This window comes from Miscanthus floridulus, chromosome 8, assembly GCF_019320115.1.
Source record: "Miscanthus floridulus cultivar M001 chromosome 8, ASM1932011v1, whole genome shotgun sequence".
NCBI lineage: Eukaryota > Viridiplantae > Streptophyta > Magnoliopsida > Poales > Poaceae > Miscanthus > Miscanthus floridulus.
Window position 1 is genome coordinate 14611718 of NC_089587.1, and position 20050 is coordinate 14631767.

Sequence of the window (20050 nt, forward strand, 5' to 3'; positions counted from 1 at the left end):
TTCAGTAATAACTCTGACCATGAAGTACTCACCTTTCAGCTCCTCGGCCAGCTTCTCTGCTCACCTAGATGCTTTCTCCTCCTCCTCCTAGAGTTGACCAATGACTTGGCGTAACTGACCGAGCTCCACGTCTTGCTCTACAAGCATAACGGTCATTAGCAATAATAAGACTATTTAGCAATGCAAAGCAAATTTGCCAATCCGCCATACCTTTTCTCTGCTCGAAGATGTTTCTTAGCTGCTCGAATTTGTGCTCTAGCTGCTTGAAAAGACTCATCAGCTGCTCGGAGCTACCCCACAATTGCTCGAACATGGTCACCAACTGCTCGGATAGGACGCTCTTTTGGTATTCAAGATCCCGCGCGTTAGATTCGACAAGATCCCACTCGGGCTGGGCCCTCTAGACGTTTTTCTCCATAAGCTTCACCGCCTCCTTTAGTTTTTTGTTCTCTTTGGCGAGGGGCTCCATCCTCTTGATCAGCTATCGCTGATGTTCGGTAGTTCATGCTATGCCCTGCAAAAGCAACAAGATTATGAAGAACTCCAATCTGCGACGACATAGACAGACATTGCCGACGCAATACTAACCTTGATCTGTTTCATCACCGTGGAAAGGGTGGACTCTAGCTTTCTGACTTCCCTGGTGGTGTCCTCTTCTTTAACCACCACAACTTCATCGCCCTGCTTGCGGAGGATCCGGATGGCTTGAGGTTGAGCTTCCTCACGCTCAATCTCTTCCACTTTGTCTTCCTCCGTAGCTGGTGGCACCACCAGGGGGCTCGGTGGCCGCACAGTGTGTCCGACCACACCCTCCGACACCTTAGGGAGCACCGTCTGCTCCTCTAGCTCCATCGGCTTCTCCACTCCAGACTTTGGCACGGCATCAATGACTCCATCATCCGCCTCCGAAGACTTGGCGGCTCTCGCCATTGCCTCGGGCACCGGCGGCGGCTCGTCCGCCATCGGCGCTAACTGTTCTCCGCCGCCATGTCCATTAGCAGTGGCGGTTGACTCCGTAGGCCGCTGAGCGCACGGTGACTCCGGGATGGGGTCTGCCGGCATTACCTTCGCGCCAGGACCAGCCCCCGGCTGTTCACCAATTTGGACGGATGGATTCAGATCCTCCGTACACCTCGCTCTGCATCAGGTTAGCTCGTCAATCGCCGCAACTATAAGGATCCGACAACAAGCTAAATCCAAGGAAAAGAAACTTACACGTCAGCCTCCTAGTACACTTTTCTGAACTAGCACTGCCTACTTGAGCCCCCAGGCATGGCCCTAGGGTCGACCCGCGCGTCCTGGGGTGGAGGTCTCATGGCCTCTACCGTTGGCCTCTCTTCCGCTTGTTGCTCGGGGACTCCCTTCGCCTATTGCTCGGGGACTCCTTTCGCCTACTGCTCGGGGACTTCCTACCCTCCCTTTGATTGTACCTCCACGCGCGTGTTGCGCGGAGGTGCTTTAGTGCTCGGAGGAGGAGCTATTGGAGCCTCGTCATCATCCGACCACTCGGACATCGCCATACTCTACGTCCGAGTGGTCTGGTCACCGCTAAGTGAGATGCCGCCTGGCTTGTGGGGAGCTACACCCGCTGTCTTCCTCTTCTTCCAGGACAGCTCATCTGTCATCGCCCTTTTCCCCCGGACTTTCTCTGAAACCAGGGGAGACTCTCCCGTCCGACCAGCGTCTGCGCCTCCGGACTTCGATGAGGCGCTGACGGCACCTTCCTTAGGTTTAGTTGTCAGCCAGGCATCCACTGCCTTCGGCCAATCGGTCCTCAGCATGCCCGAGAAGTACGTCGTTCATTCCTGCAAATGGATCTTTCCACAAGTGAATCAGTTCACTGCTCGACAACGGTACAGGACAAAAAAGGATCAAGAACATACAATTGAGACTTTTACCTGAGGAGGCAGGTTCATACAGTTGAAGGGCCTGGTCTGCCCTAACACACTGAATGAAGCATTTGGAGTGAATAGCTTTGCGGCCCGCTCTATCACGTCAGCCCGCGATAGCCTCTCCGTCCTCTCCTAGGTGCCATCGGTGTCCCCCTTTAAGTCAAAGCCCGCGTGGGCCCTCTCCTTGCAGGGCTGGACGTAGTGCACTATGAAGCTCGCCACCACCAGTCCATCGTTGGTCTTCACGCCCTTTATTAGGCCAAGGAGCTCCCTCACCTGCTCCATATCGGCACTGCTCGGCTTCTCCGACCAACTCTTCTAGTTCTTTGAAACGTGGTCGACGTCACAACGGATGGCAGGATGACTCTGCTTCATGTAGAACCACCTAGCGTTCCACCCCTTTAGCGATGTGTTTAGTGGTACAGTGAGGTACTCGCCTGCCATCCCGTTGCGGAGTTGCAAATATACGCCGCCAACCACTCTGGAACCCCATCGCCTTTCTTCTTTAGCCAGAACAGGTGCCGGAAGAGGTTGAAGCGGGGAAGAACTCCGAGATACGCCTCATAGAAATGTATAAAGATAGAGATGTGCAAGATGGTGTGTCAGGTTCATAAACCCGGGGTCCCTCATGGACCTGCTTCCCAGCAAAAGATTGGCCCAGCAGATGACGTTGCGAACGACACATAACTCCTAGGCCGGCCCAAAAACCTAACGATGGGCCAGAAGGGCGATCTCCGACCGGAAGGCCTTGCCAAGGGGAGGACTGACGCTCGCTTCTGACTCCGGCCAGCCTCTCCGACCAGAAGGCCTAGCCGAAGAGGAACAACACTCGCTTTCGACTGCGGCTCGCCTCTCCGACTGGAAGGCCTGGCCAGCTCGCCTCCGACTCCAGCCGCTTCTCCGACTGGAAGGCATGGCCAGCTTGCCTCCAACTTCGGTGCTCGCTTCTGACTCTAGCCCCGCCTCTCTGACCGAAAGGCCTGGCCAAGGAGGAATGGTGCTCGCCTCCGACTCCGACTCGCTTCTCTGACCGGGAATACACCAAACCTCTGCTTACAGCTCTTCTCCAACCGGGAGGCCGGATCCAACTGGGGAACAACTAACCGGGGATGCTCGCTCGGTGAAGACCCATGAAACGGACAGGGCAAATAAGGCAGGGCGTTTTAGTCAACCACAATATCAAGGACAAAATGACCTATAATTTGAAAAAGGGTAGTAGCACACTGAAATTTGTAGGAAGACAGAGCAACACCAACGTTATTGCAGTAGAGCGCGCACGCACAGAAAAGCAATGAATAATAGTATTTTTTTACGCTAAACCAACCAAACCAGCCAGTAAATAATCTAGGATCCACCCAGCCAGCCCAACAAACATCAAGCCCTTTCTGGCTTCCTCTAGCACCAATGGCACGGTAACTTCTAGCTCCAGTTTTCCAGACAATTTCTCGATTTATTGCAGCAAACCTGTGAACTTGAACAGATTAGTCCATTCTCCATTTCTTTGATTTAGAAGGTGACAGTTCTGTGTATTACTATTATTACCCCATCGAGAAAAAGAAATCAGTCCTGTGTATTATCATTGACAAGCAAATTGAGGAATAGAAGAATTAGTAAATTCATATATCTCACAGCAGTAAGGGTGTAGTTGCATGCAGGTTATTGTACCAGAAATTGATTAGAAAATTAAGTCATCATGACGGTCTCCCTCTTGGGATCTAATCTACTGAATTTCAACCTTCAGATGGAACAATGAACTTTGCACATGGTTACCCCAGCTTTTCTGTGTCCATTGGTGTTCTCTTCCGCGGAAAGCCTGCTGCTTCCACTGTTATACATATTGTTCTTGAACCATATTATCTTTCCAATGGCAGAGCCACAAACAATTAGGGCATTGCACTACATATTGGAAACAGTTTCTCTATATAACTTTATGTTTTACCACTTTCTTATTTAGGTGGAATTTTGTGGTGGGCCTATGTGCTGGAGCACCCGTACAATTTCTGCATCTGCTGGTAGGTTCTCCAATCAACTACTGGCTTTGCTTATTTATACTAGAGGACTCTAGAGACTTCATCTTATGCCTTTCCTTTCTCTCGAACAGGAGGAGGGGCTTATTGTAATGGCCAAAAGATTCATGTCAGTCAGACAGACAACGTAGCCTATTTTCTCTTCTGGAAGTAGCCGTGCATTTTCCTATTATGTTCATTTGTGAGTGCAAGCCTGCTGCTGCAATGATTTGTCAGGGCCTCAGGGGCCATGTGCTCAATGCATCCGTTCATAAAATGTGTTTCTGGATGTCACATAACCCGACTGTGTAATGTATATGCAAGTTTTCAAGTTATTATCTCTAATTGGTAGTCGTCAACTCATTCTCTAGGTGGAACAATCTCTTCTCGTCACAGGTTTTGGATATGAACATGATGATGCCTGGACGACCAATATAAATTTGTTCAAGGAATTTACTGACATTAGCAGGGTAAGTGTTTGCCGAACCGGTTTTTTTTTTTTTTTTTTTTTTTTTTTTTTTTTTTTTTTTTCAGATGTGCGTATCTGAGTTTTCTATCATCCTTGAATATACCTTTTTGTTTCAGGGAGTGCGAAGGCTAGGGTCTGCTGCTGCTGACATGTCCCACGTTGGACTTGGTATTACAGAAGCTTACTGGGAATACCGACTTAAGCCATGGGATGTGGCTGCTGGCGTCCTGGTAGTTACTTTTTCTCCCGTGGAAATATTAACATTTAATATTACCTTTCCAAATCAGTTTTAATAAATAATCATGAGTACAGCAGATTTAGATATCAGCCTTTTTGTTTCTTGGTCTAATCTTACCTCAATCAGATATTACATATTATTGATGTAATCTAACATTTTTCGTTAAAATTAGTTACAGGGATTGCCTCTAAGATGGCAGGAACCAGTTTTAAAATACTAGAATCCTGTTCATGGCCTTTCTGTGAACAACTAAAGAGTTTGCACCTAAAAATTGGTGTTTATATTATATATCACAAACACATAAATGCATTTACTTCAATTAGAGCAATGGGCTACTCATTGAGTCTGAAAATGACAGCTTTGTTTCCAATTTAAGCATATCTTGTTTTGTGGTGTATGTTGTGCTGATATATTTGGTCACTTTTTCAACAGATAGTTGAAGAAGCTGGTGGGGTGGTAACTCGCATGGATGGTGGAGAGTTTACAGTCTTTGATCGTTCTGTTCTTGTTTCCAATGGACTTGTTCATGGACAGGTTTGTTCTAAATAATTCGGGATATTGTTTCTGCCGAGAAGTTTCTTAGTGTTGTTGATTTTTTTTTTTTGGAGCAATCTTAGTGTTGTTGATGCACCCTGTTACTGAACTGCTGCTTTTGGATCGGATTGGCCCTCCTACTGAAGATCTTAAGAAGAAAGGAATCAATTTCTCTTTGTGGTTCAAGCCTGACAGCTACCCAACCGACTTTTGAGTTGCACCAAGGACACCAGCCATGAACTATCATAATAAAGCAACCATCATTTTTCGGTTTCCTTAAAGAAGAAACAATAATGTTTAGTTCAATAGCCCTGTACTTTTAATGTCAATACAATGTACAGTTCTTTGACTCAAGTTTCAGAGTTTCAAGAGCCAAGCTCCTAAAAGAATACAGCTTTACAATTGAACATGTAATGTGCCCATTCCTTTGGCTTTTGGATTATTACATGTATCGGAAATTGGGATTTTGAAAGGGCCACGGCTTCTGCGTTCATTTCTACATCTAACAGATTGGTTCCTTGTGAGCTGCTTTGGCCTGCTAGGCTGCTGCTCTTCTTTGAGATACCATGCAGTTAAAATTTGTCTGCTTGTGGTTACAGATAAACAGCACATGCTTGCATAACATTAGAAATTGCGTCTCAATAAGCTTTGCGTAACTGCATCGGAGATATATATTACTGTGATGCACACTGTGATAATCAGAAGATTAGCAAACCAAAACTGCACATGTTAGTTCAGTCACTAAAAGTTGCCGGTGCAGAGGTCATGTTGGTTATCTTTTTGGATAAGAGGTCCTGAATGATAGGTCACAGGAGGCCCAGAACACAACACTGGATAGAACGAGCCAAAAGCAAGACCGAGGGAAAGATATTTCAGCTTGCTCTGCTCGCAGACCCTGCCGTTCACAGCTTCCCATCCTCTCCAAAACAGCCACAGCTCAAGCAAAGCATGCAAGCTCAGTGATATTTTTCCTGGCTGTTTACCAGGTCTGCACACTCGTTGCCCGAGGGAGTGGCGGCGGCCTTTGTCACCCACCCTGTGCTCATGTACGTCCGACTTTACCTCTCTCGATCCTAAGTTAAAGCAACTTTGCTTGATTTAGGTAAATTTGTGGGTATTTGTGAATTGGGGATTCGATTTTATGGTACTGATGTTTAACTGGATAATACTTTGGTTACTAGTAACTGTTTGATTGTGCATGTCTTGAGTAGAAGTTCTGAAACAGCACTGTTTCTATGAATACGCTGACATGGCTTTGTCCACCGTTTTGCAGGCTAAGTGTTGAGGCTCATACATATTACCCGATTGCAAGGCCGAGATGGAAATTATGTGCCTGCAGAAACGTCTTGCAAGAAACTTCCTTGCATGATGCAGAAGTAAATTCCTACCACCGTAGTGAGAGGAAGAACAGGAAAAGGGACGGTGCTTACATTGACAAAGATGGCGTGGCAAGAACCTTCGATCGAAAGAAAATATCTAGAAAGAGGGGTAAATGACAATGCTACCACTCCTTTTAGTTTAATTGAATGCTGCAAAGCAATAGTTCTTAAACCATTTTTATCAAAAAGACAAGTCATTTTTTTTATTTACTGTTTCATTGGAAGTTTAAGGACATGGCATAGGTTTTAGCTCTGAATGATATAGCTTGGACATGCAGGGGGTGCTATAAAAGGCCGTGGGTGGAAGTACGGCTCTGGGTTTATTGATGGAGTGTTCCCAGTGTTGAGTCCAATGGCGCAGGATATCCAAGAATTTGTGCAGAAGGGGACTGACGTCACCAATATCTGGGAATCACTGGACAACATTCCTGGAGCACACGATCTTTGGGATGACATTGTCAATGTTGCAGTCCAGCTCCGCCTGAACCGACAATGGGAGCCGATCATCACAGTAAGTCTTTACATCTCATTCTGCCTTAACCTTGGCTGATCATACCATGTGAAACTTGCAAGAGCAAAAATTCTAGCCTTTGCTACTCCTCTTGGTGCTGCTTTGATTCCTAAGGTTTTGATGTTTGATTTGTCAAGAGTGCCTATAGGTCTGTGAGTGGATCCTGTACCGGAGTTCGTTCCGTCCCGACATAATCTGCTACAACCTGCTCATAGATGCATATGGTCAGAAGCGTCAGCTGAACAAGGCAGAATCGATTTACATTGCTCTTCTGGAGGCTCACTGTGTGCCCACAGAGGACACTTATGCTCTTCTATTGCGCGCTTACTGCAATTCTGGACAATTGCACCGAGCTGAGGGCGTGATTTCAGAAATGCAGAAGAATGGGCTCCCTCCAAGTATGCACCTCCTTGTATTCCTCTGTCATGACTCATGAGATGAAAAATTCTTGTCAACTGAGGATGAAAGAAAAAAAATCATACCAAGAACTCCCTTGCAGCTGCAACTGTGTATAACGCATACCTGGATGGTCTACTGGAAGCAAGATGTTCTGAAAAGGCGGTTCAAGTGTATCAAAGGATGAAGAAGGAGCGCTGCAGAACTAACACCGAGACGTACACCCTGATGATCAACGTATATGGGAAGGTAAGGCATTTTTCCTGGTTTGATTAATGTGCAGGGTTCAAAATTCAGATGTCTGTCAATGTCAGCATTCTGAGACAATCAATGGCCGTCGTCATGCTCATCCTTTCGCAGGCAAAGCAACCGATGTCATCGCTGAAAGTGTTCAATGAGATGAAAACGATTGGGTGCAAGCCCAGCATCTGCACCTACACCGCGCTGGTGAACGCGTTCGCGCGGGAAGGCCTTTGCGAGAAGGCAGAGGAGGTGTTTGAGGAGATGCAGCAGGCTGGGCATGAACCTGACGTGTATGCCTACAATGCCCTGCTGGAAGCTTACGGGTAGAAAAAAAAAAACAATACCATGAACCTTGCAATTTGATGTGAAGCAATGTCATTTTATCAGTTTATTGGTGCATCACATGACAGCCGCGCAGGGTTGCCACAAGGGGCATCGGAGATCTTCTCTTTGATGGAACACATGGGGTGTGAGCCTGACAGAGCCTCTTACAACATATTGGTGGATGCTTATGGAAGAGCTGGTCTCCATCAAGGTAGGTCATCAGCAAGCTTCATCTTGTTAATTTGGCCAGTGAATTCAAGAACATGCTGAATTCAATTTGCTGATGTTTTTGTGATTGTACGTTCAGAGGCAGAAGCGGCATTCCAAGAGCTGAAGCAGCAGGGCATGCGCCCGACCATGAAGTCACACATGCTGCTCCTGTCCGCGCACGCCAAGTCCGGCAACGTGGCGAGGTGCGAGGAGGTGATGGCGCAGCTGCACAAGTCGGGGCTGCGCCCGGACACCTTCGCGCTCAACGCCATGCTCAACGCGTACGGCCGGGCCGGGCGGCTCGACGACATGGAGCGCCTCCTCGCGGCCATGGAGCGCGACGGCGACGAGGCTGGCGGCGGTGCCACACCGGACACCAGCACGTACAATGTGCTGGTGAACGTGTACGGGCGCGCGGGGTACCTGGACCGGATGGAGGCGGCGTTCCGCTCCCTGGCGGCCCGGGGGCTGGCCGCCGACGTGGTGACGTGGACGTCCCGCATCGGAGCGTACGCGAGGAAGAAGGAGTACGGGCGGTGCCTGGAGATCTTCGAGGAGATGGTGGACGCTAGGTGCTACCCGGACGCCGGCACGGCCAAGGTGCTGCTCGCCGCGTGCTCCGACGAGCGCCAGGTGGAGCAGGTCACGGCCATCGTCAGGTCCATGCACAAGGACGCCAAGATGCTCTTCGCATTATGAAATCAACAGGCTTTGGACCTCTGTGTATAAATTCCTGCTGCATGATCGGCTGATCACGTATGAACTTTGACAGAAATCACGTTAGACATGAACCACTTTGTTCAAGTCAAGTACTTCCAGTGAGCGCAGCGATAGCACGCCTTTATGGCTTTATGCTCAGAGGGAATATGTAGCTGTAAGTGCGCTTCCGGGTAATCCAAGGATTATCGGGGTGACTGCTTGTACTCCGAAATCTTACTGAAATCAAACACATCCTTAGAAGCCGAATGAGCATCCGTACGCGCGTACCTTGGCGAACCTCCTCCGGTGGTGGCTGTCTGGAGGCCCCCGCCGCCGCTCGTCGCCCGACAATGCCTTCGTGACGCCCAGCGCCCGCACCCGCGTCGCCGCCGCGGAGTCGCGCGGCGCCGACGAGGGGGAGGCTAAGCAGACGTCGACCTCGCGGTGAGTCGACAAACACCATCCTTCCAATCGATCTTGATCGCGCGTCAGAGGCGGCGGAGAAACGTGGAGCGAGAAAAATTCACCGCAGGTCCTGAACTTGCCGGATGTCATCTGTATCATATGAGTCCCTCAACTTTTAAGGTAATCACCGCAAGCTCCTAAATTTGCCGGCGGTGTCATCCTAGCTCCTGAACTTTCAAGTTGATCACTATAGATCTCTAAACTTTTGGTGTCATTCATGTCCAAATGTATAATATTAAAAGTTACCAATAATATTAAAAGTTTTCTCTATTAAAAATTACTTCTAATTTTGGTATTATTTTAAGTTTTAATAGTAATATTATAGAAGTAACTTTTCTCTATTATTAATACTATAACATTATTATTAAAATTTTTAATACTATAATACTATTATTAAAAGTTCTAATACTATAATACTACTATTAAAAGTAGTATAGCATTATAGTATTAATAATAGAGAAAAATTATTTCTATAATACTACTATTAAATTTTTTAAAATAATACTAAAATTAGAAGTAACTTTTAATAGAGAAAACTTTTAATATTATAGGAATTTTAATAATATTAATGATACATAAATATTAAATTAATTTTAGTATTTAACCTAATGTACTTGTTGATGTAAATTATTTTGATACTTTAATTTATTTTTTTGCTGATGTGAATTATTTTATTTTCATGATAAATATTATATAAATAATGATTGATTAATTGACATATATTGGATCCACGTCTAACGCACAGTCAGCATGCCACGTCAGCTTATAGAGTATGTTAGACCATATTTTGACAAGGATGATATCGCTTGCCAAGTTTAAGGACATGCGGTGATCACCTTGAAAGTTTAGATATCGGGATGACACCGTCAACCAAGTTTAGGAATTTGCGGTGATCATCTTAAAAGTTCAAGGACCTAGATGACAACATCTGCGAAGTTTAGAGATTCATAGATATCACCTTAGAAGTTCAGGGATCTAGATGACACCGTCGACCAAGTTCAGAGACACACGGTGAATTTTGCTCTATTTATTTGCATTCAGCAGTTTCAGGACTACGTTACACACTAAGATAAAAGACTGAATAAAAGAAGCTAAACATCTGCACTCTGAAAATTTATTTTTTAGCTATAATACGCGGCGCGGCGCTCCGGTCTTACTCTCACATCATGAGCTGGCCTCCTGGTCCTGGCTCCCGTGTCACATCAGATCATGTGCTCCTCGTGCGGCGATGCGCCGCCGCCGTCGGCTCCCACAGAGGAAGTAGCGCCACGGGTACATCTCCACTGTCGCCACGGGTACATCTCCACTGTCGCCCGGAGGAACTGCAATTGTGATCACGGCACCCTAGCACCGTAGCAATCTCCAAACGAAATACCCGACCACCGCGAGGAGGGAGGTGCCTCCCGCACCTACACCTCCCCCACGGCACCGCACCTTACAGCCTGTTTCCTCCTTGGTTTTAGCTATAGTGTTTTTTTCAATGTTTTTCTAAATGGTAAACGGTAGACAGTCGACGAGGTCTCGTGTAGCGTTTAGACCGTGTACACGGCGTGTACACGGTTTTACACGGATTACTCGTTTTTACTTTATTTGTAAAAATAACTATAATAACCTGTGTATATATTCCTATAACATAGATAATATCATAATATAGAATTACACAACAACGGTTAGTCCAATAATATAGAATTAAGAACCTAAGTGCTAGATCTAATAGCCTAAGTGCCTAAAATACTCCATCCATCCCAAAATAAGTACACATCTCGCTTATCGAGGAGTCAAACTCTTTTAAGTTTGACTAAGTATGTAGAAAGTAATATTAATATTTGTATATTCAAATAATTTTATTATGAAAGTATATTCCATAACTAATTTAATGATACTTATTACACATCATAAACATTTGTAATATTTTGAAAATAATTTATTTTCAAAATATTACCCAGTGTTCACCTACACGGTCGTGTAGACCGATTACATGGCCGTTTTTTACCGTTTACACGGCGATCCCGTGTAACCTACCGTTTATGGCATAAACTGCATGTTCGGCTACCGAGTAGCGATTACACGCCGAGTAATCGGTCTACACGGCCGTGTAGGCGAACACTGGTTTTTTTTCCCAACAAACCAGCATCAATCGGCCTTATCAGTCCAGAAACCAATAAGCGAACAGACTGTTAGAGTCGACTGACGCGGAGCGTGCCATTGAGCTTGTGTTAGCAAACCGAGGAAGAGTGTAACATGAGATTCGCATTAAAATGTGTGTACGTATTGAGATGTGTGTGCGTAGGGACACACGCTTCTAAGGGCACATTTAACTTTACCAAAAGCGTAGGGAGAATGATGACGAGAGGCCTACTATATAGTAGGGGCACATGGACCTATATTCATGCATGATCACATATGAACTTTGACAGAAATCACGTTACACATGGACCTCTTTGTTAATAAGTCACTGATATAGTAGTGAAGTTTACTATATATATATGAATATGAATTGTGGTATAACTGCTGCTGCATTATTAGATTTGAACATTGACAGATTTCAGAATGTCATGGTGATGGTCGCATGGCATATTTCTTCAGCTGGGTTGAATCCGTTTACTCCTGCCTCTTTTGGAATGATGTAATTCTAGTTATGTATTTACTCAAACTATTTAAACTTTGACTAAATTTATTAAAAAATCTCAATATTTATGATCTCAAATAGATGTATTATGAAAATTATTCCATATCATAATGTAATGATACTTTATTTGACATCATAAATATCAGTATTTTTTTATATAAATTTAATCAAACTTAAGATGATTTAGGTCCTATTTGTTTGAGCTTTTGGTCAATTTTAAATTTCAAGCTTTTGAACTTTCCAAAAGATAAACAGATCTCATAAGCCAAAAGCTCAAAAGCTCACTATAATGAGCTTCCGGTTTTTGGCTTCCGAGAGCTTTTTGTTTTTCGAAAGGTCCAAAAACCGAGGTCCAAAAGCTTTCAGGAAGTACACTTGGTACTATGCTAGAAGTATATTTTTCTCCGGATAGAGGGAGCATCGAGAAAGCATAGTGCCATGTATCAAACAAGCAAGCTATGACTGTATACTTAGAGCAAGCCTAATAATACAGCCAATTGCTGGTTGTATGAAAACTTACAACCAATCTATCAGCTGTTGACACCGTTTTTTGCACGTGTCAAAATGATCAGAGTGGGCTAATCGGCAGAGGAAAGTTACTATGTACGCTGACAGCCGATGAAAATCAGCTTGTAAAGATGGTTGCCGATGAATGGTGGTGATCGATGTAAAGGTTAATTTAGACTCGGGCGTTGCCGATAAGGTTAGAGATGTTATTGTCGATGCCGATGAAGGAAGGCTTGAAGACTACTGCCGATGAAACAGGAAGTATGCCGATGGAAAGGAGGACGGTGAGATTTCCATCGTGATTGAGGCGGACAGGGAAATAGATAGGAGTTGATTTCCTTTTCTATATTTGTTAGAGTATGATTCATGTAAGAGTCACGTGTTTCCTTAGATATGGACTTGGTGCCCTAGTTGTGTTTGGTTATGTCTCTTTAGATCAGGGTATAAATATAGAGTGAGGGGCAATGTAATGAAAGATATATCAATCAATATCAAAACCAATTTTTACTCCTATTTGCATCTACTTACTTTTCGGCGACTTCGTCAATTTGCATATTTTTCCTTTTTACGAGTTCTCATTGATTCGGCGAGTTGCATAGCTTCAGTGCGACCTTCGGCGATTCTCGAGTTCTGTGTGAGTACCTCTTGGCCGTGACTTCCGGGCGTATCGCTGTTGTCAGGACCAAAGTGCTCGTATCTTTATCCTTGTCGATTAACAGGTCAAATCGACTAGCACGCTTTGGATATCGATTCGGGTATTAGTCCTTTGTGTTTGCAGATCCACTTTTGCATCAACACATCTTTTGGCACGCTCGGTGGGACCAATCAATCCGATCAATATGTTCAATTTCGAGATCAATTCAGAGAACATTATCGCGGTATCAGAAGAAGATCTTAAGGAAGAGCAGAGACAGGCTATGGAAAAGGCTATAGAAGAATACAGACAGCTTTGTCTGAAATCGTTTAGCCTGAACAAGAGTGGACAAGTTATCTAGAAGCAAGATTTGTCGTTGCCTCGGCAGGTTACCTTTGACTCCAATCCTGGTAAACTTCAAGAGATGGTTAATTCTGCAGTAAATCATGCTTTGATTAATCATTCCAATGTGTTGTCTAATACTGTTCATAATGCTGTGGTTCGAACTCTCAAAGAAGGACAAGCAGCACCGCATTACGTTGGGCCTACCTATCACCAACCAGAGCCGGCATCTGTCAATACTCCATCGGCTCCCTCGGCCGTTGTGGGTACAGAAGTTACTTCCCCTCTAGTATCGGCAGGCTTACCTAATATTCAATCTACACCGATACGATCAGATCCGATACTACCAGGAGGATGAGTTCAGCTTAATACAGATCTATCGGCATCAGCTATGTCAGGCCCTATGTCTTAGAATAGCCAGATTCCTGCTAATTGGTGGGGATATGGTATGCCTCCGGAGTCATCTGCTTTCAATCCTGGGTTACCTCAAGTGTTTGATACAGTAGGAAAAGCTCCTATACCTTCAGCTGTTTCGCCGATGGCTCAAGTGCCTCAATATTCCACAGCAACTACTGTGCAGCCAACTCCAGAAGGTTTCTAGATGCCTTTGGTTCAAACACCCAATTCAAGTCCATCGGCAAGTTTACTGCCGATGCAGCAGAAAGCCCCTGCTATGAGTCAAACTGGGGTTCAATTCATGCCTCAAGCTGGTTATAATTATCCAACAATGTTAGTAAATTACCAGCCATCGGTAAGTTTTGTACCGATGAGTTTTAATAATAGTTGGTCAGGACAGTTACCTGTTCAACATACAGTTCAACAAAATCAGCAGGTTGCAGGGATTCAACAAGGTCATATGCAAGCTGGTTTCCAGAATCAAGCATCGGCAGCTCAGCCGATGAATCCTTTCCAACAGGTTAATGGACCACAAGTAACGGCAAATATACCGATTGCTGGAGATCGTGGGCCACAAAGATATGTTGAGGGATATCAGCAGGCACTTCCCATAGAAATTCAGCCAGTTCATCAGCAGGAGGCTGATGCTTTTTGGGCCGATAAGATAGCAGAAATTATGAAGGATCAGTTTGGGATAAAGCCCAAGGTCAATACTTATTCTTATCGGACTCCATACCCTCCTGCATATGATTTAATTCCTCTCCCAAATCGGTATAAGGTACCAGATTTCACTAAATTCTCTGGGCAAGATGATACATCAACAATGGAACACGTCAATCGCTTCATTATTCAATGTGGAGAGGCAGCCAGCAGAGATGAATTAAGAGTTCGATTATTTTCATCATCTTTGTTTGGATCGGCATTTACATGGTTCATTTCATTACCACCAAATTCTATTATTACTTGGGTTGATCTAGAAAAACAATTTCATAAGTATTTCTTTGCTGGAATCCATGAAAAGAAGCTTACCGATTTAGTAAAATTGAGACAGCGTAATGATGAATCGGTAGAAAGCTTTGTGCAAAGGCTACGGGATGTAAAAAATAAGTGCTACAGCCTGGTGCTGGATGATCGGCAGCTTGCCGATTTGGCTTTCCAAGGATTATTGCCACATCTTAAAGATAGATATGCTTCTCAGGAGTTTGAAAGCCTCAGTCATCTCGTGCAAAGGATCTCTAATCAAGATACTAGGGTCTTTGAACCTAAAAAGAATTGGAGGAAAAAGTATCATTTGTTGAAGAAGTAGGAGATTCTGATTCTGATGAAGAACCAGTTATCGGCTTAGCTGAGTGGGTTAAGAATAAAAAGACGATATCTTATCCCTTTGGTCAGAAAGAGCCAGAAAAGTTTACCTTTGATATCACCAAGGCCGACAAGATATTTGATCTTATGCTTCAAGAGGGCCAAATTAAGCTGTCACCTAATCATGTTATCCCATCGGCAGAAGAATTGAAGAAAATCTTGTACTGCAAATGGCACAATGCAACTTCACACAGTACAAATGAGTGCAAGGTGTTCAGGCAGCAGTTACAATCGGCTATTGAATCTGGGAGAATTAAGTTTGGTACTTCCAAAGCCCAGAAACCGATGAAAATTGATCAACACCCTTTTCCAGCAAATATGTTGGAGGCCAATGGGAAGACCAAGGTATTGACGTCAGAGGCTGCTGAGAAAAATGTATCAGTGGATCCCCAACATCGGATAACTACCGATGATGCAAAAAGTAAGGGCTTACTGGGAGAGAGCAGTAGTTCCAAAAATCCTCCTCGACCTGGCATTGTGATTACTCATCGAAGGCAGCAGAAGGGTTGGCGTCAGCGTGAGGACCGATATCGACAACAACAAGAAGAGAGACGTCGGGAAGAGTGGTATCGGCATAAAAATCATTGGAGGTGCCTATTTTTCATCTATTGCTGGGAAGAAGGTATTAAATTGCCAACTGTTAAAAGTTGCTCTGAGTGCAATGGTTATTATGGGGTCAATCAGTCAGAAAGGAGGTTTCAACCTAGCAATCAGGGTTTATTTATCAATGAGCTGATCAGAGGCAGAGCATCAGTGCATGATCGGCTGGGGGGCAGACTTAGTGTACATGAGAGGCTTGGTAAACGCGCTGGATATTTTCCAAGGAATCAAGAGGAGCTTGAGGAGATGGCAAACGCAAGAGTTCCCGATGAAGAAATATTTTACAGGGACCCTAATATACGCCATGTAGAATCAACTAGGACCTGTCATCAACCGGTTTGGAAAACCAAGTTTCCTCGATGGTGCCCGGAGGGTCTGACAAAGACACAGAAAAGGAGGATGCAACGTGAGCATCAGGAGGATTTATACCAAGAGGAAAATTCCTCCAATGAGAGGTCTAATCATCAGCAGTGGCAGGTAAAACACAAAAATAAGGGTCCATCGGCAGATGTTAATATGGTATTCATGTTGCCGATGGAATTTTTGGCACTATCTGATAATGAGGAAGAAATTGTTCTCTCTAATCAAGTAGCTCAGTTGACACTAGATCCAATGATGGCTGTTTTTGAGAAACCTACCGATGACGAGAGACAGCATCTTAAGGCTTTGTTTGTGAAAGGCAGAGTTGATGGGCAGCCTGTATCTAAGATACTTATCGATGGATGGGCTGCGATTAATATTATGCCTTATGTGATGTATCGGAAACTTGGTAAGGGAGATCAAGACTTGACCAAAACCGATATAATGCTGAAGGATTTTGAAGGCAATGTGTCACCGGCTAAAGGGGCAGTATGCGTTGTATTGACTATCGGCAGCAAAACCTTGCCGACGACGTTCTTTGTTATTAATGGCAAGGGTGCATATAATCTGCTTCTAGGGAGGGATTGGATTCATGCCAATTGTTGTGTTCCTTCTACAATGCATCAATGCCTCGTACAGTGGATTGGGGATAAGATTGAGTTTGTCCCTGGTGATTCTTCTTATATCATCACATCGGCAGAATCAGATACTTATGAGCGAACTAAATGCATATCAGGAGAAGTTTGGGAAAAAGAGTTCCGTAGAGTTGTTGATTATGAAATTCCACCGATCCAAGCAGTCGGTTCTAAAGAAGAGTTTTAATGGATAGGTTTGCCAATGATGGAAAGTTAGGTCAAGGATTTACATCGGCAGATAATTTAGTAGAAGTAGATATTGGTAATTGCGATAGGCCAAGACCTACTTTTATTAGTGCTAAGTTAGATTCCAAGTGTAAGCAGCAACTAATTGATTTGTTAAAAGAGTATAAATATTGTTTTGCTTGGGATTATACTGAGATGCCTGGATTAGACCGATCGGTAGTTGAACATCGGTTACCTATCAAATCTGGATTTTGGCCACATCAGCAGCCAGCGCGCCGATGCAACCCTAATATACTTCCCGACATTAAGGCCGAAATAACTAAATTAATTGAGGCAAAGTTTATTTGGCAGTGTCGATATATAGAGTGGATTTCTAATGTGGTTTCTGTTTATAAGAAAAATGGAAAACTTCGTGTTTGTATTGATTTCAGGAATCTTAACAAAGCCACACCGATGGATGGCTATTCAATGCCGATTGCTGATTTGTTGATTGATGCTGCAGACGGACATCAAATTATTAGCTTCATGGATGGTAATGTAGGTTACAATCAAATATTCATGGCTGAAGAAGATATTCCCAAGACTGCTTTTAGATGTCCAGGTCATATAGGGCTGTTTGAGTGGATAGTCATGATGTTTGGTTTGAAAAATGCCGGTGCTACTTATCAAAGAGCTATAAACTTTATTTTTCATGAATACATCGGCACATTAGTGGAGATCTACATTGATGATGTAGTGATTAAGTCTGGAGATATCACCAAACATCTAGCCGATCTACGAAAGATACTGGAGTGCACAAGGAAGCATGGATTGAAGATAAATCCTAATAAATGTGCGTTTGGTGTATCGGCAGGTCAGTTCTTGGGTTTTATGGTGCATCAGCGGGGCATCGAAATTAGTAGGAAGTCTATTGATGCAATTAATAAGGTGGTTGCTCCTGCCAATAAAACTGAATTGCAATCTTTGATTGGTAAGATTAATTTCATCAGAAGATTCATATTTAATCTGTCGGGTAAGATCAAGGCTTTTAGTCTATTACTTAAATTGAAAGTCGATCAGGAATTTGTATGGGGAGCTGAGCAGCAGTTAGCCCTAGATGAAATTAAGTAATATTTAACAAATCCTCCAGTGCTAGTTCCACCTCAACATGGGAAACCTTTTAGGTTGTATTTGTCAACTGATGATACCGTTATCGGTTCAGCTCTTATTTAAGAATTTGAAGGGAAAGAACGTGTTATTTATTATTTAAGTAGAAGATTAGTGGATACTGAGACAAGGTATTCGGCCATCAAAAAATTATGTCTGTGTTTATACTTTTCTTGTGTCAAATTAAGACATTATTTGTTATCTGCCGAATGTACGGTCATATGCAAAGACGACGTAGTCAAGTATATGCTGTCGATGCCGATATTAAGTGGTAGAATCGGTAAGTGGATTTTAGCATCATCAGAATTTGAACTACGTTATGAATCAACTAAGGCAGTTAAGGGGCAAGTTATGGCTGATTTTGTTACTCAGTATTGTAATACAGTGGACTCTCTGGAGGTTGCTCCTTGGACACTTTTCTTCGATGGATCCACATGTGGTGAAGGAGCAGGTATCGGCATTATGTTGATTTCACCTCAAGGAAGGAAGTATGAGTTTTCATTACCGATTATTGCTACATCGATAAACAATCAGGCTGAATACCAAGCCTTGATAAAAGGGTTAGAATTGCTAAAAGAGATACGTGCCGATGCTGTTGAAATCTTTAGTGATTCTATACTAGTTATAAATCAATTGGCTGGGATTTATGAATGCCGAAGTGAAGTTTTAATTTCGTATTATGAAAGGTGTTTGCAATTGTTGAAAGGATTTAGAGATTTTCGTCTTGAACATATTTCTCGACTGCATAATGAGGAGGCTAATCGACTAGCTCAGCATGCTTCAGGGTATCAGCCTATTCAGGAAGTGCTAACATCAGTAGTTAATACCAATGACTGGAGGAAGGAGATTATCGATTATTTAAAGGATCCATATAAAAAGGTTGAAAGACGTATAAGGTTCCAAGCTACCAAGTATGTGCTCCTCGATGATGAATTATATTATCGAACTATAGATGGAGTTTTACTTAGATGTGTTAGCGGTGATGAATCGAAAAACTTGATGGGTGAAATTCATGAAGGAGTGTGTGGGGTGCATCAATCGGCTTTCAAGATGAAGTGGATGATCAGAAGGAATAGATACTATTGGCTGACTATTCTTGAAGATTGTTTTAAATATTTTAAAGGATGTCAGGGGTGTCAAAAGTTTGGTAATATTTAAAGAGCGCCTGCATCGGCTATGAACCCTATAATCAAACCTTGGCCGTTTCGGGGATGGGCTATCGATCTCATTGGTCAGATTTATCCGCCATCGAGCAAAGGACATAAATTTATTCTAGTTGCTACCAATTATTTTACAAAATGGGTTGAGGCAATTCCTTTAAAAAAGGTGACATCGGCTAATATGATCGATTTTGTGAAAAAGCATATTGTTTACCGATTTGGTATTCCTCAGACTATCACTACCAATCAGGGCACTATGTTTACATCAGGGGAATTTGATGAGTTTGCTGTAGGTATGGGAATTAAAGTTTTAAATTCTTCTCCATATTATGCTCAAGCTAATGGTCAGGCTGAAGCTTCTAACAAAGGGATCATCAAACTCATTAAGCGCAAAATTGAAGAAAATCCTAAGAGGTGGCATACAGTATTAAATGAAGCCTTGTGGTCATATCGGATGTCATATCATGGTGCAACCAAAGTGACGCCTTATCAGTTAGTATATGGACACGACGCAGTATTGCCTTGGGAAATTAAAACTGGCTCTAGGCGAATACGTTCTCAAAATCAGTTGACAGCCAATGATTATGATATTCTTATGAAGGATGAGTTGGAAGATGTGGCGGGTCATCGGTTAAGGGCTTTAGTTAGCATCGAAGAAAATAAGAAAAGAGTAGCCAGATGGTATGACAAGAAGGTGAAGGTAAAGGAGTTTACCGATGGAGATCTG

General features: G+C 43.7%; 2 protein-coding genes across 2 annotated transcripts; both read left to right on the forward strand.

The window, feature by feature from the left end:
• Nucleotides 1-1045: 1045 nt before the first annotated feature.
• Nucleotides 1046-5857, forward strand: LOC136468607 (phosphatase IMPL1, chloroplastic). The gene is made up of 8 exons (XM_066467113.1): nucleotides 1046-1217; nucleotides 3634-3731; nucleotides 3847-3904; nucleotides 3994-4046; nucleotides 4270-4368; nucleotides 4484-4597; nucleotides 5038-5138; nucleotides 5254-5857. Exons 1-8 carry the CDS (start codon nucleotides 1046-1048, stop codon nucleotides 5351-5353), a joined length of 795 nt encoding a protein of 264 aa, XP_066323210.1. The 3' UTR covers nucleotides 5354-5857.
• A 178-nt stretch (nucleotides 5858-6035) lies between these two features.
• On the forward strand, nucleotides 6036-8993 carry LOC136471180 (pentatricopeptide repeat-containing protein At2g35130). Its single transcript, XM_066468917.1, has 8 exons — nucleotides 6036-6185; nucleotides 6413-6627; nucleotides 6797-7029; nucleotides 7178-7427; nucleotides 7529-7674; nucleotides 7786-7991; nucleotides 8079-8203; nucleotides 8300-8993. Coding segments are annotated over exons 1-8 (1779 nt in total). The 5' UTR covers nucleotides 6036-6183; the 3' UTR covers nucleotides 8902-8993.
• The last annotated feature ends 11057 nt before the right edge of the window (nucleotides 8994-20050 follow it).